Source organism: Dipodomys merriami, unplaced genomic scaffold (genome assembly GCF_024711535.1).
Source record: "Dipodomys merriami isolate MVZ:Mamm:240054 unplaced genomic scaffold, mDipMer1.0.p SCAF_25, whole genome shotgun sequence".
NCBI classification, from domain to species: domain Eukaryota; kingdom Metazoa; phylum Chordata; class Mammalia; order Rodentia; family Heteromyidae; genus Dipodomys; species Dipodomys merriami.
This window is the reverse complement of record NW_027203937.1, coordinates 5,660,454-5,687,334: the sequence shown is the minus strand read 5'-3', so window position 1 is coordinate 5,687,334 and position 26,881 is coordinate 5,660,454. Positions and strand designations below refer to the sequence as shown.

Below are 26,881 nucleotides of genomic sequence, written 5' to 3'. Positions count from 1 at the left end.
AGAAGAAGAAGAAGAAGAAGAAGAAGAAGAAGAAGAAGAAGAAGAAGAAGAAGAAGAAGAAGAAGAAGAAGAGAGCTGCTTTATGAAATGGTAACTCCTCTATAACACCTTAATAATAACAATAAAATTATATTTTAAAAAAGAATAGAACTGCTGTGAACATAGATGTGCAAGTATCTAAGATCCTGCTTTAAGCTATTTTGGATGCATATCCAGAAGGTATAAATTCTGAGACATAAATAAGTTCTGAAGGCTTTATGCTAAGTAAAACAAGTGAGTCTCCAAACAAATCTCGTATGATTCTACTTATATGCGGTGTATGCAGAAGTCAGATTCATTGGAATAGAAAGAAGAAAGATGGTTTCCAAGAGTTGGATAAGGGGCAAAGGAGTTCTTTAATAGGTGTACACTTTCAGTTTTGCAGTTAAAAAAAGAGTTCTGCAGACTGGTTGTACAACACGTAACCCAAAATAACTGTTTAAGAATTTTTTTTAAAAGACAAAAAGTATGAGCTGAGCACTGATAGCTTATACTTGTAATACTTGCTATTTAGGAGGCTGAGATCTGATAACCGCAGTTCAAAACAAGCCTGGGAAGACAAACCTGAGCAACTTATCTCTAAGTTAACTAGCAAAATGTCAGAAACAGAGGTTTGGCTCAAATGGTAGGATGCCAGCTTTGTGGGGGAAAATAAGCAAGAGCTCAAATCCTTGAGTTCAAACCCTAGAATTGGCACAACTCCTCCTTCACTCCCCCCCCCCCACCAAAAAAAAAATACCCACCAACTATGAAAAGCAAAGGAAAAGCTTGTGAAAAAATAGGTATCTCTCAGCCAGTGAACCACTCTTCTGTTCTATCTTGTCATTTAATCTTTCTAATAACCACACAATGGGATGGTGGTTAAATCAGCGGTTGTGAGATGAAAAGAGGTTATGCCATTTTAGAAGTGCAGTGGGTGGAGGACAGTATTGATTTGTATTGGAGGATCCTGACACCTAGTGGCTGTTGTCATCTTAACACAAAGCACCCCAGAGTAGGCCAAATCAGCCATCACATTTAAGAGTACTCCTTCCATACTTTAATGAGAACTGAGGGTAAATGTTTCATTTTGGCTTGAACTAGATGCAGTTAAATAATTTGAATCAGTCATGCAGTGAGTCACAATAGCATAGCGGTGCATTTGAACACCAGTGATGGAAGCACACTAGGGGTTATGAGATAGTGTACTTGTAGTTATTCCATTGCAGTCATTGCAGTCACTTCTTGATGACATGGCTTTTGCCAAACACTTTCCCTCATTTCTTTACAATATTAAGTATTTTCTCTGTTTCCTTTTCTTGGGCATATTAGCTTCTGTTTCTTTCCCCATTTCTAGACTTTCATTTATGCCTCTACTTTATCTTGTATATTGTCTGCTTATAACAGCTTGATATGGTAGTATATGCCTGTAATCTCAACACTTAAGAGGCTGAGGTAGGATAACTTCAAGTTTAAGGTGAGGCTGTGCTATAAGATAACAACAGCAGCAACAACAATAAAACAAAATAAGAAACAAGCAAGCATGCCTTAGCAACCAATAAACTGATAACTGACAGTTGAGAGATTAGAGTAATAGGAAATATATATCAGGTTCTAGTGGGTCATACCTATCTGTAATCCTAGCTACTCAGGATGTAGAGATCTGAGGATTGTGGTTCAAAGCCAGCTTTAGCAGAAAACTCTTATCTCCAATTAACCACCAAAAAGCCAGAAATGGAGTGGCTCAAAAGTGGTAGTGTTTCAGCCTTGGAGGAGAAAAAGCTAAGTGAAAGAGCTTCAGGCCCTGAATTCAAAACCTAGTACCAGCATGTGTGCACGTATGCATGCATACACGTGTGCGTATGTGCACACATGAAATATATAGTATGGCAAATCAATTTGGAATGTTTATTCAGATGAGTTAAATTAGCTTCAAAGGAAACTAATAGCTTTTAAGATGCTGTTAATTGGAAAAAGGTTTCAATCCTACTAATTTAAACCAGAAGTAAAGATTAAAAGGTCCTTGACCTATAATTTATTTAACAGCTAAGAGTTTTACTATGTGCCCATTCATGATTTTTAATATTCTTCAAAGCATAGTGAACAAACCTGGAAAGTTTTTGGCTTAATTTAAATAAAGAGAAAGGGGTTGCATGCCTTTCCAAGTATTATGAATAGAACCAGGCTTCTCTTTTCCTCTGCAGACGTTTGGCAGACAGAGCTGCTGAAGTGGAGCAAGTGAACAGAATTAACCAATGCCTGCAGGAGGACTGGGACAGAAATGCCGCCAGGAAGAAGCAGCGGGACCTGGAGGAAAGGGCTTTTGAGAGGTGAGACATGACTGCCAAGGGAAGTTCTGGGACTGCAAGAAGTTCTGGGATGGCAGACAGATTTCATGTACTAAATCCAGTTGATTATAGTGGAAAATTTTGTGGAGAAAGCAAGTCTGTGTTCTTCTGCTGTAATTGATTAGTCATGTCTGTAATGAGCAAGGGATGGAAGGAAGAGTGCTGTGTCACAGGCCTTATGTTTTCCAGTCTGCTCAACCCTTTGTGCTCAGGGTGGTTTTACCTTGTAGAAGGTAGGATTCTCTTCGGGAAGAACTATCTGGAAGTAAGGAGATGTGTGTTTCTGATCTGAGCACTTCTAAGGCTTATGGAATGGCATTTAACAGCAGAGTCAAGGTGTCAGATAGAGGTAAGACTGACAATTGGGAAAGTGAGATACCCATTAGGGATCCAATGATTGCTCCCCAGCTATGTGTTTAGGTTACATAATCCAGAGTAAGGGAATCTAGGATACAGTCTTACCTTTGATAATTAACACCAAGTCTGGAGAGGCAGCTAAACCTTTCGTCATATATTTATTTATAAAATGGGAAAATAAATAATTGCCTGACAAAGCTGACACAGGAGATTCTTTTTCTTTTTTTTTTTCCTGTTTTTTTAAATTTACTTTTATTGTAAAGGTGATGTACAGAGGGAAAACAGTTGTATAAGTAATGAATACATTCTTTTTTTTTTGTTGTTGTTGTTGTTGGTTGTGGGGCTTGAACTCTGTGTCCTGGGTCTGTCCCTCAGCTCTTCAGCTCAAGGCTAGTGCTACCACTTGAGCCAGAGTACCACTTCCATCCTTTTCTGCTTATGTGTTGCTGAGGAATCAAACCCAGGGCCTCATGCATGCAAGGCAAACACCCTATTACTGAGCCACCTTCCCAGCACTGTAATGAGCACATCTCTTAACTATTTTTTCTTTTTTCTTTCTTTCTTTCAATCTTTTTTTTTTGGTCAGTCCTGGGGCTTGGCTTAGGGCCTGAACACTGTCCCTGAGCTTCTTTTGCTCAAGGCTAGCACTCTACCACTTGAGCCACAGTGCTCAAGTGGCTTTTTCTGTTTATGTGGTACTGAGGAATTGAACCCAGGACTTCATGCATATTAGACAAGCACTCTACCACTAAGCCACATTCCCAGCCCATGAGTACATTTCTTGTCAAACATTATTACCCACTCCCTCATTTTTCTCCCACTTTCCCTCCCTCTGACTCCCCTTTCCCCCAAGTTGTAATGTTCATTTCCAGTCTAGTCTGGTGAGTATCATTGTTGCATTGGTTCACTTGTTGTCCTTTGTCTCACCATTTTTTACTCCCCTTCCCTTCCCCAAATCAGATAAATGTATATATAAGACACAGGATACCAAAATCAAAAACAGTGATAACGGGGGCTAAACCAAAGGAAGAAGAAAATGAAAGAAAAAATAAATTTCACACAGTACATTAAAACAAAACAAAAACCCCTACCAAAATGAAAAAGCCCTCTTGTTCATTTCAATTAGTGTCATTTTATATGGTCATATGTACATAGCTATTGAGCTATTGTGATGCTCTGCTAGGATTGTGACCCTCTGCTAGGACTACCCTAGACATATACTAATTATTACAGATGAGAGAAACAATGGAGCCTATGTTTCTTTGAGTCTGGCTTATTTCACTTAATATGATTTTTTCCAGGTCTTCCCATTTCCTTATGAATGGGGTGATGCCAATCTTTCTGATGGAAGCATAGAATTCCATTGTGTATATACCACATTTTCTTGATCCATTCATCTATTGTGGGGCATCTGGGTTGGTTCCATATCTTAGCTATGGTAAATAATGCTGCAATAAACATAGTTGTGCTGGTAGCTTTATTGTGGCCTTGCTTGTGATCCTTTGGATAAATGCCCAGGAATGGGATTGCTGGATCATAGGGAGTTCTATGTTTAGTCTTTTGAGGAACCCCCCCCCCCTGCTTTCCAGAGTCGTTGAATCAGCTTACATTCCCACCAACAGTATGGTAGTGTTCCCTTTTGTCCACATCCTTGCCAGCATCTGTTATTATTTGTTTTCTTGTTAATGTCCATTCTAATTGAGGTGAGGTAGAATCTCAATGTAGTTTTGATTTGCATTTCTTTTATAGCCAGACATGTTGAACATTTCTTCATGTGTCTACTGGGCTAGTCTTACTTTCTCTCCAGAGAAGTCTCTTTTTAATTCTTAGCCCACTTATTAATGGGTGGTTGTTTCTCTGAGGATTTTTTATTGGGGGGTTTAATTTTTTGAGCTCTAGGTATATTTTTGATAATGAGGCCCTTGTCAGTTGTATGGCTAGTGAAGATCTTCTCCCAATCTGTGGGCTTCCTATTTATCTTGCTAGCTATATCCTTTACCATGCAGAAGCGCTGCAGTTTAATTCAATCCCATTCATCTAGCCTTTCTTTGATTTGTTGTGTTTCTGGTTCTTTATTTACGAAGTTTTGACCTGTGCCAAGGAGCCCTTGTGTATCCCCTATCACTTCCTCTAATATATTCAGGTTATTACTCTTACCTCGAGGTCTTTGATCCATTTGGAGTTGATTCTGGTGCAGGGTGATCTATAAAGATCTAACTTCAGTTTTCTACACGTGACACAGGAGTTTTAAGGTTAAAATAAGACAGGGCAAAGTGGAAATATTTCCCAAATATAAGACAAGATCTCACAGATGGAACAGACCAAGGCTACAAATTATTAAAACCAAGCTTGAAATTAATACCAAAACAACACTTTAAATGGCCAGTTACCAATGTGTATGTGTATGTGTATGCCAGTACTAGAGCTTGAACTTAGGGTCTCACAGTCTCACTTAGGTTTTTGGCTTAAGGCTGACACTCTACACCACTGCACTATACCTCCTCTTCTGTCTTTTTGGTGGCTAATTGGAGATAAGACTTTCTTGGATTTTCTATTCGGGCTGGATTTGAACTGTGATCCTTAGATATCAGCCCTTTGAATACCTGGGATGACGCAAGTGAGCCACTGGTGCCCAGCTTGTCAACTAATTTTTTTTTATCATGGATAAAAGTTATTGTAAAAGAATTTGATCTATTCTCTTGATATCCCTTGGTTTTCTGGACCTCAGGTTTTTGTATTTTGGGTTGTTTTAAAAAGATTTTCTTAGAAGTCTTTCTCTTCTCTCTTTGTAATGAATGGTACTCATATTTAATAGCTATGAAAGTCTGAGGAATGATGTGACAAATAGGTCAAAAAGGTGTAGTGGGTATGTTTGTGCTCGAGAAGAACAATGGGAAGAGGAAGGAAATTTGGACAGTAAAGCCATTTGTTCAATATTGAGGGGAAACAGGTAAAGATAATGAGGTTAAACCCAGCAAGATGTTGTTTAGATCTAGAACAATGTTTACCCAACAGAAAGATAAACTATAGATGAGACACAAGAAATAGTTTGGAGTGGAAAGCAAATGTAATCATCCCAACAGGGAATCCCAGTCATGGCACCCAAATATGTAACCATTCAATGAGTCCACATCAGAAAAAGATATTCCCTAATTCACTGATCAATGCACCGAATATATTACCAGAAAGTTTAGGGCAGCTGAACAACCTTGGTCCTTGTATGGCAAGAGAAGAATTCAGGCAAGAAGCAAATATAAGTAAATATGATAGAAAAGTATATTAGAAGGGAAATATAGCAGAGAAATAGAGCATGTGGCATAGCTATGCCGTGAGGAAGATAGCACTTCAGCCCATCTCAGCTGCCTTGGCCATCTTCCTTACCTTCTTCACTGTGGGGCTTGACTTTGGGCTAACTGGTGAGAATTGGATGGCTTCTTGATCAGTCAGTCTCCTTTGTGTTTCCTTTGTGTGTGGCTGTGGCACCAAAGATTACTGTCCTATCCTCATTTCCTCATTGTTTTTGTTGTCATGGAGGTTTTTATTTTATTTTTTGTCGGTCGAGGGGCTTGAACGCTGGGCCTGGACACTGTCCCTCAGTTCTTCAGCTCAAGGCTAGCACTCTACCACTTGAGTGCCACTTCCAGTTTTCTGGTGGTTTATTGGAGATACGAGTCTCACAGCCGGGCATCGGTGGCTCACACCTGTAATCCTAGCTACTCAGGAGGCTGAGATCTGAGGATCGCTGTTTAAAGCCAGCCTGGGCAGGAAAGTTTGTGAAACTCTTATCTCCAATAACCCACCAGAAAACCAGAAGTGGCTCTGTAGCTCAAGTGGTAGAGCGCTCACCTTGAGCTGAAGAGCTGAGGGACAGTACCCAGGCCCAGAATTCAAGGCTCACGACCCACAACAACAACAACAACAACAACAAAAAGTCTCACGGACTTTCCTGGCTTTAAACCTCAATCCTCAGATCTCAGCCTCCTGAGTAGCTAGGATTACAGGCGTGAGCCACTGATGCCTGGTCATCATGGAGGTTTTTATTTTTTATTTTTTGGTAGTCCTGGGGCTTGAACTCAGGGCCTGGGTGCTGTCCTTGAGCTTTTTTTGTTTGTTTTTTTTTTCCTCATGGCTATCACGCTACCATTTGAGTTAGTACTCTACTTCCAGCTTTTTTGGTGCTTAATTGGAGATAAAAGTCTCATGAGTTGTCCTCCTAAGCCGGCTATGAACTATGATCTTCAGATCTCACCTCTTGAGCAGCTAGCATTACAGATGTGAGCCACCAGTGCCTGAACACTAGCTAGGTCATGCTAGGTACAAGGACTAAAACAGGCAGCAAGTAGGAAGGAGTTGATGTGAAAATAAAACCAAGAGAAACTAAAACAAGATTCACACAAACTACTCTGTCAGTATTACCAGTGAACCCGCTTACAAGGTTGTTTAGTCTTTTTCCTTAAGACTGTCCTTGATTTTCTACAGTTATGTCCATGCAAAAATGTTGATAGGAACTAGGAGAGAGCAAGGGAAGGAGTGACATTGTCTAAAAAGAAATGTATTCTTTTCCTGACTGATTTAAATGTAACTCTTCTGTATATCACCTTTATAATAACAATAACAAATTAAAAAATTTTGACAGGCTGGGAAGTACACCAGGACTCACAGGCTATTTATCCAGGAAGAACTAAGTGGAAAATTAGTTACTGCTGCCCCTTCCCTTCTCTCTTGACTTGTTTGGAGAGGCTCCAGCCTCCTAATACTTTTCTTTGCAAGTCTACCTTAGCTCCTTATAGGTGTTAAATTGTTAATTAGCAGGTTAATAGCTTCATCTCCCTCTCAGCTACTATCCCAGGACGGGGGAGGTAGAGGTTCATCCACATGGTAAGACAGTCACCAACAGAGGCTTGGAATCACCATCACTGGCTGTGTGACCTTGGACTTTGTGTGTTCTTAGGAGCTGAGGGAAGTATGGCTGGGCCAGGAGGGCAGAATCAGACAACTATGAAGGTACCAAGCCAAGGATTTTGATTTGTGGAGAGGAAGAGATAGATTTAGAAGTAGGGAATGCCAGGATAGGGGGAAAGCTCCAGGTAGGGAGGAGCAAAGGTGGGTTCTAAATGCCTTGAAAGCAGGGGCCGGTTGGTGTGTGTGTGTGTGTGTGTGTGTGTGTGTGTGTGTGTGTGTGTGTGTGTGTGTGTGTGTGTGTGTGTGTGTGTGTGTGTGTGTGTGTGTGTGTGTGTGTGTGTGTCCTAGAACTTGGGGAACACCTAACTGTTGCCTTTTCTCTCCTCTCGTGTGTGTGTGTGTGTGTGTGTGTGTCCTAGAACTTGGGGAACACCTGCTAACTGTTGCCTTTTCTCTCCTCTCCCAAGGGCTTCCAACAAGCTATTCCTGTTGGATCAGTGTGAGAAGTATCCACGCTGTATGCGGTGCCAGAGGCGTACCTCCAACACGGGCGAGAGCAATGTGTGGCCCAAGAGCAAATTCATCCACGGCTCTCGATTGCTTGTATAGAACTCTAAAGTTTGAACTTGTGTTTCCTGGGAAGCACCTTTTACAAGTTTGGAATGATTGTAAAACTGTATATTTGTACTTCAAAGGAAGAAAAGATCTTTTTTTCAGGTTAGGTGTTTTAGATCTCTTAGTGAATTCATGTTGGCACACTGTCCCCTCCTGCTTTCCTCCAATCCCTACCTATTCTCTGACCTTCTCTAATGGCAGTGGAGGTGTCAGAATTGTTCTGGGACATGAATCCATGGCCACAGGGATTGGGAATAGGATCCAGCTTTGTGCCAGCTGCTGTATAAGAAACTTCCTATTTTTTCATCTGTCATGAATAATGTCAATAATAAATATTTTCGGAGTGCCTGACTATGCAAGGTAATTCCTAATGGTAAAATTCCTCTCTCCTGGAATATGGGGTAAAGATGTTTTCTGGACATTTCTTAAAGGCTGTGTGGATACTAAAGAGGTAGGCCAAGCTGTTCCCCTCAGACTCAGAGAAGTCCTGATTGAGTTTTCTAATGGATGATATGTGAGGACTTTGTCAGGGCCTTCAGGGATGTTATTCCCGTGGAGACCTTCAGGTGAAACATTCTATCATCCAGATATTCCACTCTCTGATAATTGGGTAATTAATGTATTGTCTGAGGGAAGTATGGCTGGCCATTGCAGAAGGCTTATTCTCAAAGGAGTTAAGGTGTGTTCTACCAAAGATAATTTTTCATTTACCTTTATTGTTTACCTCTCTTCTCTCACCTGTCCTACCGCCTCAGGTATAATAGCTAGAATGAAGTCCAGCTTTCTGAACTAGGAAGAAAGGGAGGAAGAAAGTCTTTTAGACTATTTATTCTCTTTCTGACTGCCAAGTCTTCCCTTGGGAAATGTATGTGGGCAGACATTTGTATTTGAAGACTTACTTCGTTGGCTACTTAAATAAAACAAGAATGTACTGAGCTCTAAATAGTTTAGAGGCAAACATTGACTCAAACTAATATGGTTAGTAATAATACTGATGTGACTTTTCCTGGGGTAACAAGAATGTCTGCTAGTTGGATTTTTTCCAAACCTCTTCCCAAGCCTTCCTATAGTGTTACCTCCTTGAATCCCCTACCTCAAAATCTTTTTGTGGAAGTCTAATCATCATCAACCAATATTGAAGACATTAATAGCCTTTTAGCAGGATTGCTAGACTGACTTTATCCATTCCTCCTGAACTCAGTCTCTTGTATATAATAAAATGCTAGAATAATGTTGCATTAATATTAATTAAAATACAGACGCCTTTGTTAAGGAAAATGAGTTTAGGCAATCTTGTTACATACAGATTTGACTTCATATATACTTGTTACTGGAAAAACAAATTATCAACTTAATTTACAATTTATAGTTTTCTATCATTGGTATCAGTCAGCCTTACTAGGTGCCAAAACAATAAGATAATTTTTCATGACTTGGAGATTAAGCTCTCTCCATTCTTTGGCTTTTTTCAGAGTGTGGGAGTGAGATGTGACTAGATGTGTAACAAGGGAAAACTACAAGGGTGAATATGATCAAAATGTACGTGTGTGAAAGCAGAACAATGAAGCTTGCTAAAACTGGTTTGGGAAGGAGGAAAAAGGATGGAGGAGGAAATAGGGAGTAGGGAGTTTAATCAAGGTACTTTGTATGAATAAATAGACATGTCAAAATGACTCTCACCTTGCATAACTGATGTTAATAAAAAATGTGGAATTGGGGCTGGGATGGTGTCTCAGTGCTAGAGTGCTTGCCTTGCATGCATGAAGCCCTGGGTTTGATTCCTCAGCACCACATAAGGAGAAAAAGCTGGAAGTGGCGCTAGCCTTGAGCTGAAGAGCTGAGGGACAGCACCCAGGCTCAGAGTTCAAGCCCCACGACTGACCAAAAAAAAAAAAAAAGTGGGATGGGATAAAGGGAAAAAACTGAGCAGCATTGTAGTTGTTACAGATGAGCAATGTGGGGGAGCTCTTACTGTCTCATAAAGATGGCTAGAAATACCTTAAATATTATTTTTCAAAGAACCAGATTTTGCTTTCATTAATTTTTCTTTACGCAAATATTTCTTAATATCATTGATTTGTTAAATTTTATTTTCTTTTGCTTGCTTTGGGTTTAATTTGGCCCTATTCTAGTTTCTAGGGGAAGACATTGATTTGAACCTTTTTTTTTTTTCTTGTTTTTTTTTGGTTGTAGGGCCTGAACCCTGGGCCTGGGCGCTGTCCCTCAGCTCTTCAGCTCAAGGCTAGTACTCTACCACTTGAGCCACGGTGCCACTTCCGAGGATTCGAACCCAGGGCCTCATGCATGCAAGGCAAGCATTCTAACACTGAGCTACCTTCCCAGCCCCTTGAACCTTTTTTACTAATATAAACATTTAATGAAGTATCTCTGGATTTAGCCATATCCTATCAAATCTGATAGAATTATGTTCATTTTCTTTCAGTTCAAAACATTTTCTATTTTTTAAAAATAGAAACTATCTTTCTATAGGTTAGGAGAATATTGCCAATTTCCAATTTTGGGAGATTTTACAGCTATTCAAGCTTTTGAAGATTTTGTAGATAGCTCTGTGAATTATTTCTAGTTTAATTTGTGGAGCATATGCTCTGTATAATTCTCTTAAAATTTTAAAGATTAGTTTAAGCCCAGAATTATAATGTATTGCTGAACTGCCCACGTTCACTGGGGCAGAATGTGTAGTACTGAGTGTTGTGTTATAAATGTTGGTTTACAGTGTTCTTTATAACTTCTATATCTTTCCTAATTTCTACTTGTTCTATAAATATTGAGTTAACACTGATACAAGGATTCCAATTCAAAATCCTAAGATTAATGCTACTTTACCCACATTTTTTGCTTCTGCCTGACGGTTAAAAACAACAAGAAAAATGCCTCTGATTCCTATTATCCTGTTTATTACTAGAATAATTACCAAGAGGTAGGAACAATTGTGCATAATGTTTGACAATATAAATAGGATGTTTTTAACATACTGTTGGTACTGGAGAGAGAGACAACTGCAAGATTCAAATCTCACCTCTGCTTCGCTGAGAGTTATTTGCTTTATGATCTTGGACATCTTAACGTTTCTGTGCCTAGACTAACAGAAACGGTACTATTAACTCGTAGGGTTGTTGATTTAAGGTTATATAAGCTCGTTAGGAGTGGTCTTGCACTCCTGAAATCCCTACAACTTGGAAGTTGGAGATCAGGGGAATCATGGTTTTAGGAAAGCTCAGGCCAAAAAAAAAAAAAAAAGTCACGCCTGCAGATCCTGGTGAGGTAGGTAGGTAGGGTTTTTAAACAGGGTCCTTCCTTAAAAAAAAGAAAAGTGGGAGAACTCACAGGAAAAATAAAGCAAAAGGACTAGGAGTTGGCTCAAGTGGTGGAGGAAGTCCTGCGCTCAGTCCTCGATACTGCAAAACAAAAACAAAACAAAGGCACATAGCATTGTTTAGATTTACGACACAGGCTTCCCAAGAGACGGGGTTAAACCAAGAAGCAGCCGGATACAGTTGAGAAACTTCGGTCACCGTCCCTTCCGGTCCCAGTGCACCCCTTTCCTTCCTTTTAGCTTCCGGCAGACTTCGCCCCGTTGTCCTCCCGGCCGGTCGTTTCAAGCCTTGAGACTCAGATCCCTACAATTCCCGCCTCAACAACAGGCATCGCGATGACGTCACGGAGGGCGGGCTGAACGTTCCTGCTTCTCATTGGCTCTTGGCCCGCCACCGCGGTTGGTGAGGAGGCGAGTACGTCGCCTCGGCTATAAAAGGGAAGGCTTGTGACGCAGAGGGCTGGAGAAGGCGCGTACTGGCTCCTCGGCCGCCTCTCTGCCCGACCGCTCGCGGGACTACGGTACAGCTTGGCGTCTGGCCGGCGCTGTCGTCGCCTCCCCGCAACGCCCACCTCCGCTCCCAGCCCCGCAGCTGCCGCCGCCACGGAACTGACTGTATGATCAGGCCGAAGCCGTTCATGAGTAAACGCGCTCCGTCCTGTGGTGTTCTCAGTCTCGTATCTATGGAGTTCCCGAAGGGCCGCGGAGGCTACTGTCAGGCCCAGCACGGCCTTCCCGAGGCCAAGTGAACCGACGACGGTCCTCGCTGGGCCCCGAGAAGCCCCTCCTCCCCCGGAGGCGAGGCGTCCGGCCCGGAAGCCCGCCGGAAGCGTTTGGTGGGACTTCCGACGGGGACGGGGAGACCTCCGCCCGCTCCTTCATGTGACTCAAGGTGCCGGAACTGGAGGGCTGCTGCCACATGGCCTTTGGCTTCCGGCCCCTCCCAACTTCCTGTGCAGAGCGCTGCGAGTTCCCGGCGGACTGCACTACACCTCAGTGTCTCGGCCTCCCTTCCGTGTTCGGACAAGTTCTCTCATAACTGCATTGATCGTTTGCTTAAAGCTAGATGACCATGGCGCCCATGAACCGCCCAGCTCCTGTGGAGGTCACCTACAGGAACATGCGATTTCTCATTACACACAATCCAACCAGTGCAACGTTAAGCAGGTTTATAGAGGAACTGAAGAAATACGGGGTGACCACGATAGTAAGATTGTGTGAAGCAACTTATGATACTGCTCTGGTAGAGAAAGAAGGCATCCAGGTTCTAGATTGGCCTTTTGATGATGGTTCATCACCGTCCAAACAGATTGTCGATGATTGGTTACATCTGGTTAACATTCAATTTCGTAAAGAACCTGGCTGTTGTATTGCTGTTCACTGTGTTGCAGGCCTCGGGAGAACTCCAGTGCTTGTTGCCCTAGCATTGATCGAAAGTGGAATGAAATATGAAGATGCAGTACAGTTTATAAGACAAAAACGACGTGGAGCTTTTAACAGCAAACAACTTTTGTATTTGGAGAAATATCGTTCTAAGATGCGCCTGCGATTCAAAGACTCTAGTGGTCACAGAAACAACTGTTGTGTTCAATAAAATTTGGCTGCTATTGTGCCATGGGTGTTGAACTCGAGACGATACCTAATGTAGCTACGTATTAAATAACATTTGGGCTTAATGAAAATTTCTTAGCAATATTGAAAAGTCACAGCTTGACAGAAGAGTAACCAACCGTTGTTTCGCTTACTGCTATCTTGGGCCAGAAACAATATGTCAGGTATTCAGTGAGGGTAGGTGCCAAAGATAGCCAACACAATATTTGTATATTTTTAGTTACACAGAATTTAAATCTCAGGAACCATAAACAACATTCTAGACCTTATGTGGGTTATTCATGTCAAACACCGCAAGTTGAACTTATTTTCCGGATTCACATAGGTACTAGTGTACATTGGGTTTGTGCAATAGTTGATTTCTTGGATCTTTAATCTTAAGACTACCTAATGCCTTCTATAAAACTAATTTTATGTTATTGTGATACCTCCATTTTGTAAAAAGAACTTCTAGTTAAAAGTTTGTCCAAGATCCACATTGTACTGAAGTGTGTGTGTTTGATGTCTTCATATATAAAAGCTTCACAGTAAATATTTTACATGCAACTTAACAGGAAGGGCCTGAAAGACAGAATGGGAGAGGACTAAGATGTATTTTTAGTGAAGTGTTGCTTTTGTCTTATTCAGGGTGTATAGGATAGACTCTTTAGTAGACATCTTTTAAAGAGTAGAGACACTGTAGCTATAATGCTTCCAAATTTCTAAAATTCTTGTAATTCTTCATACCTATTGGAAAATGCATATTACTTGGGTTTGAAGTTCAATGTTTCTTTTCTTTCTCCTAACCAAAACAGGAGTAGGCTTCTACCAATGAATTGCACACGTCATATTTTATGTATTGTTTAAACTGTGTACCAGTGTTAGGATACTTTATAATTAGTTTTATTATGAAGTTGATAAAATTATCTGTTTTAATGTTAGTTCAACTATTTCCTTACTGTCAAAGGTAGGAGATCTATGGGAGAAATAATTTGTTAACCATCAGCAGCTAGTATAATGTATGAATGTATGAATAAACAATGAATTACAAGAAAGAGATTTCTAAGATGGTTTAGTTATGTTAATATCAGAGTTAATATTAGAGTTAAATAACCTCACTAAAGTTTTCAAAAGTTTTAGTACTCTAGAAGTTATAACAATGATAAACTTTTTAAAAATCTCTGTTCTAAAGTACATAAAACAAACATGTACAAAACTACAATGAAGTTTGAAAAGTTTGCCATGGTAGAGGGGAAATTTTTCTGTCTTTCAGAAACAAGAAGATAAGAGTGGGATAAATAAACTTTTTTCTTGGGGGGGCGGGTCGGGTTGTGGGGCCTGAACTCGGCCTGGGCACTGTCCCTAAGCTTTTTGAATTTTTTTTTTTTTTTTTTTTTTTTTGGTTCCGGTCGTGGGGCTTGAACTCTGGGCCTGGGCGCTGTCCCTCAGCTCTTCAGCTCAAGGCTAGCACTCTACCACTTGAGCCACAGCGCCACTTCCGGCTTTTTTCTTTTTGCTTATGTGGTGCTGAGGAATCGAACCCAGGGCCTCAGGCATGCAAGGCAAGCGCTCTACCACTGAGCCACCTTCCCAGCCCTCCCTAAGCTTTTTATAAAAGCCAAATTTCAGACTTGAGTAATTCAGAACAAGTTCTCTGACCAAATTTCAATTGGGAAAAAAGTTACTACCATGTAATTCAGAATTTTGAAAATCTATGTCTAAAAAATTCTACTTGTAGAGAGGATGTAGTAGATCATGGAAGCTTAACATTCCCCCAAAGTACTAGAAAAATAAGTCATATATGTAAATATATGTGAGAGCCAGCAGGGACTAGTTGCATAGGAATTCCAGAGAGGAAGGAGCCTTCTAAGATGGACCGCCATCTTTTCTAAATACCTTCACTGATCCTGGACATGGACTGTGAGGATAAGGTTTGGGCCAGGCAGAAGATCTCTGAAGGGATAGTGTAGCATGAGAAAATGGAAAAGCCTGGCCAGTTGCTTCCGTTGAAAGTTAGATTCCCAAGAGGTTTATTAAGGGGTATTCTCAGGAAGCAACACCTGTGATGGAGTGTGAGAATAGATATAAATTTCATGATGCCAGATGTTATGGATCACATACAATCACTATATGAGAGGTTAAGAGATTAGGAGGATTGAGCTTCCCTGTGCAAAAACACAAACAACAACAACAACAACAACAAAAAAACCCCTTATCAACAAACTAGTTGGGCATGATGGTACATGCCTGTAATCCCAGCTATGAAAGAGGTATATGGAGAAGGATAAAGGTCTGAGGTTGGCCCCAAGGAGTGTAGATCCTACCTGAAAAACAAAAGTAAAAAGGACCAAGGAGCATATTTGAAATGATAGAATGCTTCACAAGAACAAGACCCTGCTTTCAAACCCTAGTATTGCCAAAGAATAGAGTTGAATAGAAATACTCAGCTTCAAGATACTAAACTCAGTTAATCTCATGGGAGCTCTAGAGATGGGATTACTATTTAGAGATGCCTGAAATTGAGGCAGAGAAGTTAGGCCCTTGGGTTCTAAATCAGTTAGCCATTGGCTATAGGTTACACCTGGGCATGATGGTATACCCTTGGGTGGATCATCTTTCTTCAGGCAGACAGTTCCCTGAAGGGGATGCATTGTGAGTCTTAGCTGATAATGGCAGCTAGGATCATGATGGTTTTAGACTTGGAGACCTGAGCAGTGTAACTGAAGCATCCACTGGACTGCATATGATAATGACCTCAGTTCTGGGAGGCTTAGAATGCAGGAAAATCATCTTGCTTAATAGTGTGTTTAGCAGACATTGTTCACTAAGAAGTCCAAATTTTTCCACATTCTCACCAACATTCCCCCTCCATGTAAAAAAAATTGTCAGTTGAACAGTTGATTTTGACACGTCAATGGATACAAAGTGCTTGGTTAGACAATCCTGTCTATAACTCACCCCCATCCCCTCCTCGCCTCCCTCCCTCAAGCAACCTCAACCAGTTCCATTGTTTCATTTTCACACATAAAGTGTGAAAAAACCCATATTCACTTTTCTTCACTCTCTCACCTTCCCTCTCCTCTAGTATTTCCACTCAGGATGGACAGAACCTGTTTTTTTATTCCATTTTTTAAAAAAGTATATGTTAATTCTTCAAATTGTTTTTTACGACGATTTTCACACCTGCATGTACTGTACTTGAATCAGACAGCTTTCAATGAACACAGAGATGCAATACATTTTTAATATTGTTCATTCTCAGTTGTAAGAAACAGAAGCAACATTTTGAGAGGTCGAATCAGGAGTCTTTTTATTGGAAATCCAGTGACCACAGGTGGACTTTGTCACAAAGACCTGCAGCCCCACGAATACACTTTAACAGCGTCAGAAAACTGAGTCATGGGAGCAGGAGAGGAAAGAAAGCAGAAAAACAATACCAACAAACCAGAACATTGGTGAGCTGAAGTGGGATGGCATGGTGACTAGAGACAGGAGACACAGGAATACAAAACATGGCATAATAGTGCCCGAGCTGGTCTGGGTCTAAATAGAATTAGGGTCCAGGGGCAGGGTCGCAGGAAACTGGAGTCTGGCCAGCTCAAGGCACAGGACTGACAGGTCCAGTAACCAGTAATCTTTGTCCAAGTCCCTGCCCCTGCCTCTAGGAATTCAGGCACACCCGTGATGGTGGGGAGGAGGGACTTTGCCTTCCTCTGCCATGAAGACAAGACAGTGCCAGTTAATCCAATTCCCTGTCCACCACGTAGCCAAGATGGTACCAGTTAGACCCAGCATCCCCACTTCACACTGTCCTCTGCTGGTGCTAAGGCTTGTCACTGTCCCCTAGCATAGGTCAAGAATGGCACTCTACCTCAGCCTACTTCTAACTTTTTGGTAGTTCATGGAAGCAACAGTCTCACAAACTTTTCTGCCCTAGCTGGCTTCAAATGATCATCTTCAGATCTTAGCTTCTTAAGTAGCTAGGATTACTGATATGAACCATCAGCCTTGTTAATTGACATAAGAAGGCTACCTGAACCATTGCAACAATGAGATGTACAAGTCGTTATGTCGAAAACGAACTTTACAACTTTGGGGCGGGGGGGGGGGGGGGGAGGATGGGAAGGGGAAACAAAGGAGGAGGCTACAATGTTTGATAAGAAATATACTCATTATCTTGTCCATGTAATTGTAACCCCTCTGTACAGTATTTTCACAATAAAAAAAGGCTACCTGAAGAGTTCTGGGACGTGATGTAAAAAAGGTAAATGGTTTCCTGGTGTCCAGCTTCACTCTTCAAAGCCTTCTCAGAACAGCTTTCCCTTCTCTGGGAGGGTGAGATCATAGGAGAGGAATGTTTTCTAAGGATATTCTCAGCTAAGAAGAGTGTGTGCACCAAGGAAGCTAGTGCTAGGAAGTGCTAGTGCTAGTGCTAGTGCAAGGAAGCATGTGGTGACTGATAACGCTGCTAACTACTCTTCTAGGAGCCTAGTGGTCTATACACTTGTGGACACGCTTGTCATTGAGAGGTAGCCAGTGGAGATACTGAGGCTGAGGTGGCAGCAGCAAGGGTGGGACTATAAGTAAGAGTAAGACAGACTAGAGACTGAAAGTTGTCATCTGAGCAGGTCTTAGAGGGGTTGCCACCTCTTTCCTCAGCTATATTCTCTGTAGTGTCCACTCCCCTGGATATAGACAAGGTAAATGATGATGTGGAAAGAAGTTGATCTATGAAACACCCAGGGCCAGATTGACATCACCTCTACAAGGAAGCTGCTCTGGGCTGCTCAATTACTTCAGAGTATGAAGATGGATAAAAGTGTGTTCCAGAGCCAGGAAAATGAAATCAAGTCTTCCTTAGAACTCGTCATGGAATTGTCCCTCACTGTTTTGCTTCCTCTTTACTCCCGGCCCTGCTGACCCTCCCCACCCATATTTCTCTGGCTTTCCTTTTAGTAATAACCCCTTGCAGAATCTTGGAGGGGAGTGTGATCCTCAGAAGGGTCTGGATTCCTTGATTACTGAGTCCCATCCATTCTTCCCCCTCGAGTCTCAGTGCAAGCATTACTTCTTTTTTTTTTTTTTTTTTTTTTTTGGGTCCAGTCATGGGGCCTGACTCTGGGCCTGGGCACTGTCCCTCAGCTCTTCAACTCAAGGCTAGTGCTCTACCACTTGAGCCACAGCACCACTTCTGGCTTTTTCTTTTTGCTTATGTGGTGCTGAGGAATCGAACCCAGGGCCTCATGCAAGCGCTCCTCCACTGAGCCACCTTCCCAGCCCCCAAGCACTACTTCTTGAGCCTTCTTTTCCATCTCTCAGGAAACATCCTTCTTTGACCACCCTCCACCTTTATCTACATGGTTCTCATGGCCTTGAGCCTTTTTCTGTTATGGCAAAAGGAGTTGTGTCCAATTATTCTCCGAGGCCTTGAAGAGCTCTATAAAGGTGGGATCCTGAGAAAAATTCTCTTGTTTTCTGCAAGACCTAGACAGGAGCTAGAAATCAGGAAGGAACTAAGAAAAGGATCATAGGAAGGTAAACTGCCAGAGCCTTCAAGGACAAGTCCTCAACCACAGTAGGTACCAGCATCTCCCCTCCCACTAAAAATCTCAAATGGAAAAAACAAAACAAAATGATGGCAACAAGGATGTCAGTTTTGGAACCCATTTATAGAGTGATGTTATAAGTTCCTGAAATGGCATTAGATAGTCTGAAAACTCATGGCTTCCTTGGGCCAAGTGTAGGTGTCCCCTCTGAAGGAGTCATAGTTGGAAGTATAGACCAGGGATCTTAGAAAAGCCTCCTTGTCTGCGGGTTCCGGATAGTAGGAAGCCAGGTTGTGCTTGTATGCATAGTCAAGGACCTAGGGGAAAAAAAATCAGATTTGGTTGAGGAATTGAATCACCAGGAAAAACTGCCTAAAGGCCCTTATTTGAAAACCTAATGCAAGGATGGGGATGCACCCTAAAGATCCAGCTATGTTCCTCCTCATGAACTTAGGTAGGAAAATGCTAAACTTTTTGTTCTAGTCAGGCAACTTTGGCACAGAATAAATAGTGGGCCAGGGTCAAAAGGTCCAGTCTAAATTTTGGCCCATTTCCCATAGCCTGTGTGTTCCCAGTAGTGAGACATTATCCTAGCTGAGCTTCTATTTCCTTGTGTGTAAAGCAGGGGTAATGATACATTTCTCTGGAACGGTGTGAGGTTAAATTTAATTAACAGGTAAAAGTAGCACATAATTAGAAATGAATTGCTTTCCCTCCTGAATGTGGATGGAAGTGGATTCACATGCTGGGTATTGTTTGGTGAGTGTGAGATTTGGTGTTGGGAGAGTATGAACTTGAATTTCTCCAGAAAGAAGGAACTGGACTTCTGGTCTTGAGTCTGGTTTAAAGGCTCCTGTGCTGATTGACTTATGGGGAATGTGTGCTGTTGTACAATGCATTTTCTAGGATGATTTCAAAAAGTTATGGAAAAAAGATACATTAACAGACATAGCAGTATAGTAGACCCTTATCCACCCTTTTGAGCCAGAGTTGCACTCTGCTCAGATTCTTTGAAAAACCCATCATTTCTGAATAGTTTCCTAGTCTGGAATAGATCATGAATTCAATTGTCTTAGGATCCAGCCAATCTGAGAAAAACAGGAAGAACGAGCATCTATTCTGGCCAGACAAGCACAGGATGTGGAGCTTTCTCACTGCTGTCTTTGAGCATCTTCAGAATTCTGGAAGAGAGGAATTGGCCTTTTGGGGAAAGGCTCCAGGGAAGGAAAGGACTGGGCCTCAAAGCCCAAGCCCCCTTTTGGGATGTTATGCAAGCTAACCTTTCTTATCAATGGGTAACTCTGATTCATTTTTTAAAATTTCCACCCACATTCCACTTCACAAGACTTCAGTGACTTTTCTGCTCGATGTCTGGGTAGGGAGGAGGCAGGATCAGGAACTTCCCCAGAACTGGTTTTGGGTGGGTATTCCAGGTGGAGCTTTGGGCTGCAGGCACAAGTTGTTGCTCAGCCTCAGAGCCTCCGGGCTGCATGCCACAAAGCCAGATGAGCTCATAATGGCTTCACAGCGCCATCTCCTGGAGCCAGAAAGTGTCTGTGACCCACCACCCTCTACTATGAGGAGAGCAGTGCTCCTTACTTTGGCAGCAATTCGTATAGAGACATCTCGGATGATGGTGAACGGTGGGTACAGTCTCCCCTGGGAAAGATGAAACTCAGAGACCTCCTGGGCAATGTGCTAGAGACAGAGAAAGAACCAGGAGGAATCAGCTGTTTGTCTTTTCAGAACCCCAGCCCTTGAGCTGGGAAGGTGGCTTAGTGGTAGAGTGCTTGTCTAGCATGCATGAAGCCCTGGGTTCCATTCCTCAGCTCCACATACACAGAAAAGCTGGAAGTGGCGCTGTGGCTCAAGTGGTAGAGTGCTGACCTTAAGCCTGGGACAGTGCCCAGGCCCTAAATTCAAGCCCCAGGACTGGCAAAAATAAAATACCCCCCACCCCCAGCCCCAACCCATTACCTAGAGATGCCTCACCCCTGCACAGGTGGTAAAACACTGTAGTTTCTACTGCTAACATTACATAGTCTCAAAGAGAGTTGATGCTTAGGCTGTTACTCACATCTGTAATCCTAGCTACTCAGGAGGCTGAGAACTGAGGATCATGGTTCAAAGCCAGCCTGGGCAGGAAAGTCCGTGAGACTCATCTCCAATTAACCGTCAGAAATCTGGAAGTGGTGCTGTGGCTCAAGTGGTAGAGTGCTCACCTTGAGCTAAAGAGCTCAAGGACAGCACCCACGTCTAGAATTCAAGCCCCATGACCAACAAAAAACCAAACCAACCAACCAAACAAACAAAAACCCCAGGACACATCCTTTCTTTACTGTGAGTCTGGCTGAGATTTAAAGTTGCATGAGACCTTCCAAATTCAAAAAAAAAATCACTAAGACCAAGGTAAATAAACTTGTGACCTACAAAGACTACAAAGTGTCCTCTTGGTTGATCTAGCCTTTTGCACAAAGATTGCTGGGTCTATCATTTTGTGGGCTTAGCCTCTTTTCACAGGCTTGGTACCATCCTGAGTGCCCATCAAAGCCTTAAGCACTGGTGCTTAGTCAGCCTTGCAAATCATTTTCTCCAATGTGGTGGTTGTGAATCTCCTCCCACTGGTGCTAAGAATATTTGTTGGTCTTGCCTCAGAGTTTGCAGGTACTGGAAAAGCAAATCGCTCTCTCCTTTGCCTCCTTCTCATATTCCTATCTCACCTTTCTATTCATTCAAATGTTCACTGAGTTCTACAGTTCCACCTGTGCTAGGTGCTGAGACTCCATGGAGAAAAACTATAGTCTTTAGTGTGGAGCAGCAATCACTGGACAATTAACAAATAATGGTACCAATTATAATGAACTCATGCAAGGAGAAGGGACATGAAAGCATATAAAAAGGCAAGGCCTCATCTGCTGTGTAATGGAAAAAGTGTGATAGGCAGAGAGCTGATGAACCAATTATAAATCACTGGGTGGGGAGAAGGAATAGTACATGTAAATGCTTGAGGTATAAGAGAGACAGTGGGGGGAGCTTGGATATGACATTGAAAATAATATTTAGTATGGCAATGAAGTATCTTGCATAGAAACCAGGAGAGGTAGGAGAGTTATCCTGGAGCTCAAAGAGTTGTACAAAGATATGAAATGAGGAGAGCCACAGCATGCTTCTACCCTTGCTTCTGACAGGTGCTTACTAAGTGGCTAAGGAGCAACTCCTGTGTCATTGATGGGCACTGTTCACAAAATGGAGCCAAAGGGTCTCCTGGCACTGAGGGAGGGATGTGCAGATATGTTGTGGGGGTGACCTAAGAGGGGCTCAAACAACTATGTTTTTGCTTAATAGGGAAATCTGCTTTCAAACTAATTTCAAATAGGACATAATTCTTTCCATGCAACTGGGGTTTCAAACAACTCTACCCACAGCCACAAGACAAGAATCACCCATCACAAGGTGATAAGACTCATAGAATACTCAGACAAGGACAGAGGTTTGTCACCCAAAGTTGTAGCTGGTGTGGGTAGGGTTGAGAAGTGGCTACTCCTCCCTCTAGGAGACATTTTTTACATGATCTGGCAGACTAACGCCAAGCCCAGTCACAGTAAGAAGGAAGCTGGGACGTAAAGATGATTCCTTTGGGGCTGACAGAGAAGGATGTGGACAGGGCTGCACAGAAGCTATTCCTGTCTTGTTAGATTTAAGGCTTTCACCAGTACCATTGGGAGGAGGCCAGAAGTTCACAGGAAAGCCTGTGGAACTTGTTGAGTATAAATACATTCAATATTTGGGTACAGATTTGATTATCTTATTTCATCAGAGGTATTTCTTTTTCTCTTTCTTTCTTTTTTTTTTTTTTTGTCGGTTGGGGGGCTTGAACTCTGGGCCTGGGTGCTGTTCCTCAGCTCTTCATCTCAAGGCTAATGCTCTATCACTTACCTCAGTGACACTTTTGGTATTTTGAATGTTTTATTGGAGATAAAAGTCTCACAGACTCTCCTGCCTGAGCTGGCTTTGAACCACAATCCTCAGATCTCAGCCTCCTGAGTAGCTAGGATTACAACATCTGGTATTTCTATGCCTTGGTTTCTTCAGAGTAAGAATGTGCTTGGCACTTAGTGTTTGTAATTGTTACTCATAACTAATAATATGAATATGTTATTATTCTTAATGAGTTCTTTCATTGCTTAAAAAAAAAACAAAACAAAACCAGCCAGGTACCAGTGGCTCACACCTGTAATCCTAGCTACTCAGGAGGCTGAGATCTGAGGAATGTGGTTTGAAACCAGACCAGGCAGGCAAAGTCCATGAGACTGTATCTGCAATTAATCACATAAAAAGCCAGAAGTGGTGCTGTGTCTCAAGTGTTAGCCTTGAGTAAAAGGAGCCCAGGGACAGTGTCCAGGCCCCGAGTTCAAGCCCCAGGACTGGCAAAAACAAAACAAAACAAAACAGCAACCCTTTCTTCTAGTAAGGAACTTTTTCAAGTAAGGATTGCTTCTTTCCAGGAGCTTTTCCAGTATGATACCTAGACCAGAAACATCCTCAACACATCCAGAACAGTGCATGCACCCCAATTTGTTCCCCTATAGAAAGTATCCTAAAGGGGCTTACTGCCACCATGATGCCAGAGATGTGTTCAAGGTCACATGTTCAAGGTCAGCATGGTCCATAGGTCCACACATTCAGGTGGCTGGTGGCATCTTCCCTGTCTATGCTTTTAGGTGGCATTGCTAGGAGCTGGAAAGCAGTGGGCTCATTACTAGCACATCTCCCCACTCATTCTCTCCTTCCAACCCCCCATCCACTGACCATACCCCCTATCTTCTTAATAGTCCTTTGTGTGCTTGGAGCCAAGGCCAAGTCTCAAGGTAATCTGGAGATTCATGTGCTTTGGAGATCCATTGCCAAAGTTGCAGGCCCAGGAGTAAAAGAGATAAGAGGAAAGGAATCTTTAGGGGCTACCAGTCTTGAGGACCTGGTATGGACCCCTGGACTCTATTAGAGAGCATTTGAGAGAGAGGTGACAGTGGTACCTCGGCTGTCAGGAGGAAAATCTCATCAGGGATGTGCCGGATCTTGCCAGCAATGACTCCCAGTGCCACTCCGGGGAACACGTAGGCATTGTTTCCTTGCCCAGGAGTGAATGTCTGGCCATTTTCCAGAGTCACACTGTCGAAAGGACTTCCACTTGCAAAGATCCCTCGACCCTGGAATCAAGAAGAAAAGCAGAGGTGGAGCTCCAAGATTAGTTTGGGGGCAGTCAAAGCAGTCCATTTTTACCTCCCAAATTTAAGGCCTTTCTTCACCCTCTCTGGAATGCCCAGTATAGTTCTGAAGAACATGAAAGGTGCTCAAAGCACATTTATTTATTTGGCCAGAAAGCTCAGTCCCCAATTCCTTTGGAGTTACCCAACAACCTAGAAACCACTGAAAGCTGATGGAATTTGTGGGACCATTTTTTTTAACCTGTCACTTCCTGAGAAGGCCAATCCAGGACATGACAAATACTTCTCAAAGTCTTGGGGTTTTGGCAAGAGCTCTGTTCTTTTTTTGGGGGGGGTCTGGTCGTGGAGCCTGAACTCTGGGCCTGGGCGCTGTCCCTTAGCTCTTCAGCTCAAGGCTAGCACTCTACCACTTGAGCCACAGTGCCACTTCCAGCTTTTTTCTTTTTGCTTGTGTGGGGCTGAGGAATCGAACCCAGGGCCTTGAGCATGCAAGGCAAGCGCTCTACCACTGAGCCACCTTCCCAGCCCCAAGAGCTCTGTTCTTTAGGGGAAACCCTGAGCAGTGGCGAGAGCTTGGACTTTCAACTAAGACCTGTTCTTATGGACCAGTTCTCCTTATTAGCTCTGTGACCTTGGAAAACTTGCTTCACCTTTCCAAACCTTTCCATACCATGATGGACTATTTCTTGCCCCCTCAGCATGTGACTTGTCATTATTATTATGATGCCCTCTTGGCTGGGGGAAGGAGGGACTTCTGCTGACCTCTGTAAGCCGGTAGCACCTTTCAGCTGTGCACTCAGCCTTGCTGGTGGGGTTGCTCAGGGCAAAGATGACAGGGCGTTCATTGAAGGAGGCCATGTCCTTCAGAATCTGGTCTGTGAAGGCTCCTGTGGCAGCAGCAACACCTACAGGGGAAAACAAACGGGGACTGGGGATGCCTACTCTGTTATAGACACCTCATTCCTCTCCTTGGTAGTAGTGGGAGAAGTCAGTGCACCATGAAAGAATGAGGAGTCATGGGAATGAGTATTCCCCATGACTCAAGTTTCTGCTTGAGCTGCCTAAGCCCTAGTGTGGAGGAATCTGTCTGAGGGCACAGATCCCCTGCAGGCTCCTGATAGAGGCGCCAGGAAGGCATTCCTGTTGCTTCCTTTGTACAAGTGGAGATAACACGATATCAACCCAGGATGCTTCCTATGCCTTTCCTGTACATTGCAGACAAGGCCTCACCTAGGGCAGAGGAAGGCTTGCCTGATTAGCAGTCAGCGCTACAGTTGTCCTCTACCAATGTACATCATCAACCCAACTCTAGCTCATTCCTCTGTGAAATATAGAAATTATGCATGTGTGTATATATTAGATATTACATATGTAAACATTATATATATACACACACAGCTATAGATACAAACATAAACACAGAATGGACTTCATGAAAGTTTAGAGCCCAGAACGGGATGTGCCCTGGAGGTTAGAGATGTTTTTCCCAAGGGCGCTCTGTCCCCTGGATAAGCCCCAGCGTCCCTATTTGCAAGTGAAGAGGGCTGGCCAGCGGGTTGGGTTGCTTCCTCCTCCTACCTATAATGACTGTGGGCTTCACCAGCTTCACCACCTCCTCCAGAGAGCGCGTTTCCTGATGATCCTTGGCAAATACCTCTTTTCCTTGGCCCATATTTCTCCTCCCCTGTTGGAAAGAAAGGTTCGTGAAGCAGCTATGGTGACAAGGGCTTGCTGGCAGAAGCACTGATGCATCTGGGATTTCCAGGAGCACTGGCTCTAGGCTGAGCTTCCAGAAGCCTTGAGGGTCAAGTTTGTGATGTTATCACCCAGTATGTAAGATAGAAACTAAATGTGTGTGTGTGTGTGTGTGTGTGTGTGTTCCAGTTCTGGATCTTAGACTCAGGACCTGGGTGCTGTCCCTGAGCTTTTTGTGCTCAAGGCTAGTGCTCTATCCCTTGAGTCCCAGCTCTACTTCTGGCATTTGGTATTTCATTGGAGAGAGGTCTCACAGATTTTCCTGCCTAGGCTGGCTTTGAACTGAGATCCTTTCATCTCAGCCTCTTGAGCAGAGTAGCTAGTATCACAGGCACAAACCACCCACACCTTGCAATCTTTTTGTTTTTCTTTTTGGGCTGCTGGAGTCAGAAAGGCTCTCAAGAAATGTCTTAGTCTCACCTCGTCCCTTGTTCCCAAGATATGCAGCACCTGAGCCCAATGGAGACATAAAGACTTAAGAATTCCAGGATCTAGGGGCTGGGAAGGTGGCTCAGTGGTAGAGCGCTTGCCTTGCATGCCTGAGGCCCTGGGTTCGATTCCTCAGCACCACATAAGCAAAAAGAAATAAAGCTGGAAGTGGCGCTGTGGCTCAAGTGGTAGAGTGCTAGCCTTGAGCTGAAGAGCTGAGGGAGAGCGCCCAGGCCTAGAGTTCAGGCCCCATGACCGGACCCAAAAAAAAAAAAAAAAAAAATTCCAGGATCTGGGAGCTCATGGGCGTGTATTTTACAAGAGTTTTTTTTTAAAAGTATTATTGTGAACACATTGTACAGAGGGGTTACAATTACATGAGCAAGATAATGAGTACATTTCTTATCAAGCATTGCAGCCCCCTCCTTTGTTTACCTTTGTTTACTCCTTTGTTTACATCCCTTCCCAGCCCTCCCCCCCATCCAAGCCTCCCCCCCCACCAAAGTTGTAAAGTTCGTTTTCGACATGACAACTTGTACTTCTCATTGTTGCAATGGGTCCACCTGTAGCCTTAAATGACTTGTTTTTCTCCTTCTCCTCCACAAATTATACCGACATCAAATATAGTGAAAGCATGGGTTATATTGTGAGGGATACAAGAATGTTTAGCCTTCTGGTAAGTCAGACAAAACTCCAGGACAGACTTGGAGTAGCCAGCTGTATCCAATCAGCTCCAGGTCCTTGAATTTCTTCAGGATGTTC

At 42.9% G+C, this 26,881-nt stretch overlaps 2 protein-coding genes and 1 pseudogene across 3 annotated transcripts in view; 2 read left to right on the top strand and 1 right to left on the bottom strand.

Annotated features, from left to right (window-relative positions):
• The window catches only part of Ccdc81 (coiled-coil domain containing 81), a 52,903-nt gene extending 44,329 nt beyond the window's left edge, over positions 1 to 8,574 (top strand). The window contains exons 14-15 of the mRNA XM_070034654.1: positions 2,223 to 2,348; positions 8,093 to 8,574. Of these exons, the coding sequence (XP_069890755.1) occupies positions 2,223 to 2,348; positions 8,093 to 8,234 (268 nt within the window). The 3' untranslated portion in view covers positions 8,235 to 8,574. The remainder of the gene's footprint in view (positions 1 to 2,222; positions 2,349 to 8,092) is intronic.
• Positions 8,575 to 11,990: 3,416 nt separating this feature from the next.
• LOC138836329 (protein tyrosine phosphatase type IVA 1 pseudogene) lies at positions 11,991 to 13,191 on the top strand (annotated as a pseudogene).
• Positions 13,192 to 18,821: 5,630 nt separating this feature from the next.
• The window catches only part of Me3 (malic enzyme 3), a 210,874-nt gene continuing 202,814 nt past the window's right edge, over positions 18,822 to 26,881 (bottom strand). For both annotated transcript variants that reach the window (XM_070034822.1, XM_070034823.1), the window contains 5 exons: positions 25,514 to 25,619; positions 24,698 to 24,840; positions 23,744 to 23,917; positions 20,310 to 20,408; positions 18,822 to 19,027 (listed from right to left, as the gene is read on the bottom strand). In XM_070034822.1, the coding sequence (XP_069890923.1) occupies positions 18,866 to 19,027; positions 20,310 to 20,408; positions 23,744 to 23,917; positions 24,698 to 24,840; positions 25,514 to 25,619 (684 nt within the window). In that variant the 3' untranslated portion in view covers positions 18,822 to 18,865. The remainder of the gene's footprint in view (positions 19,028 to 20,309; positions 20,409 to 23,743; positions 23,918 to 24,697; positions 24,841 to 25,513; positions 25,620 to 26,881) is intronic.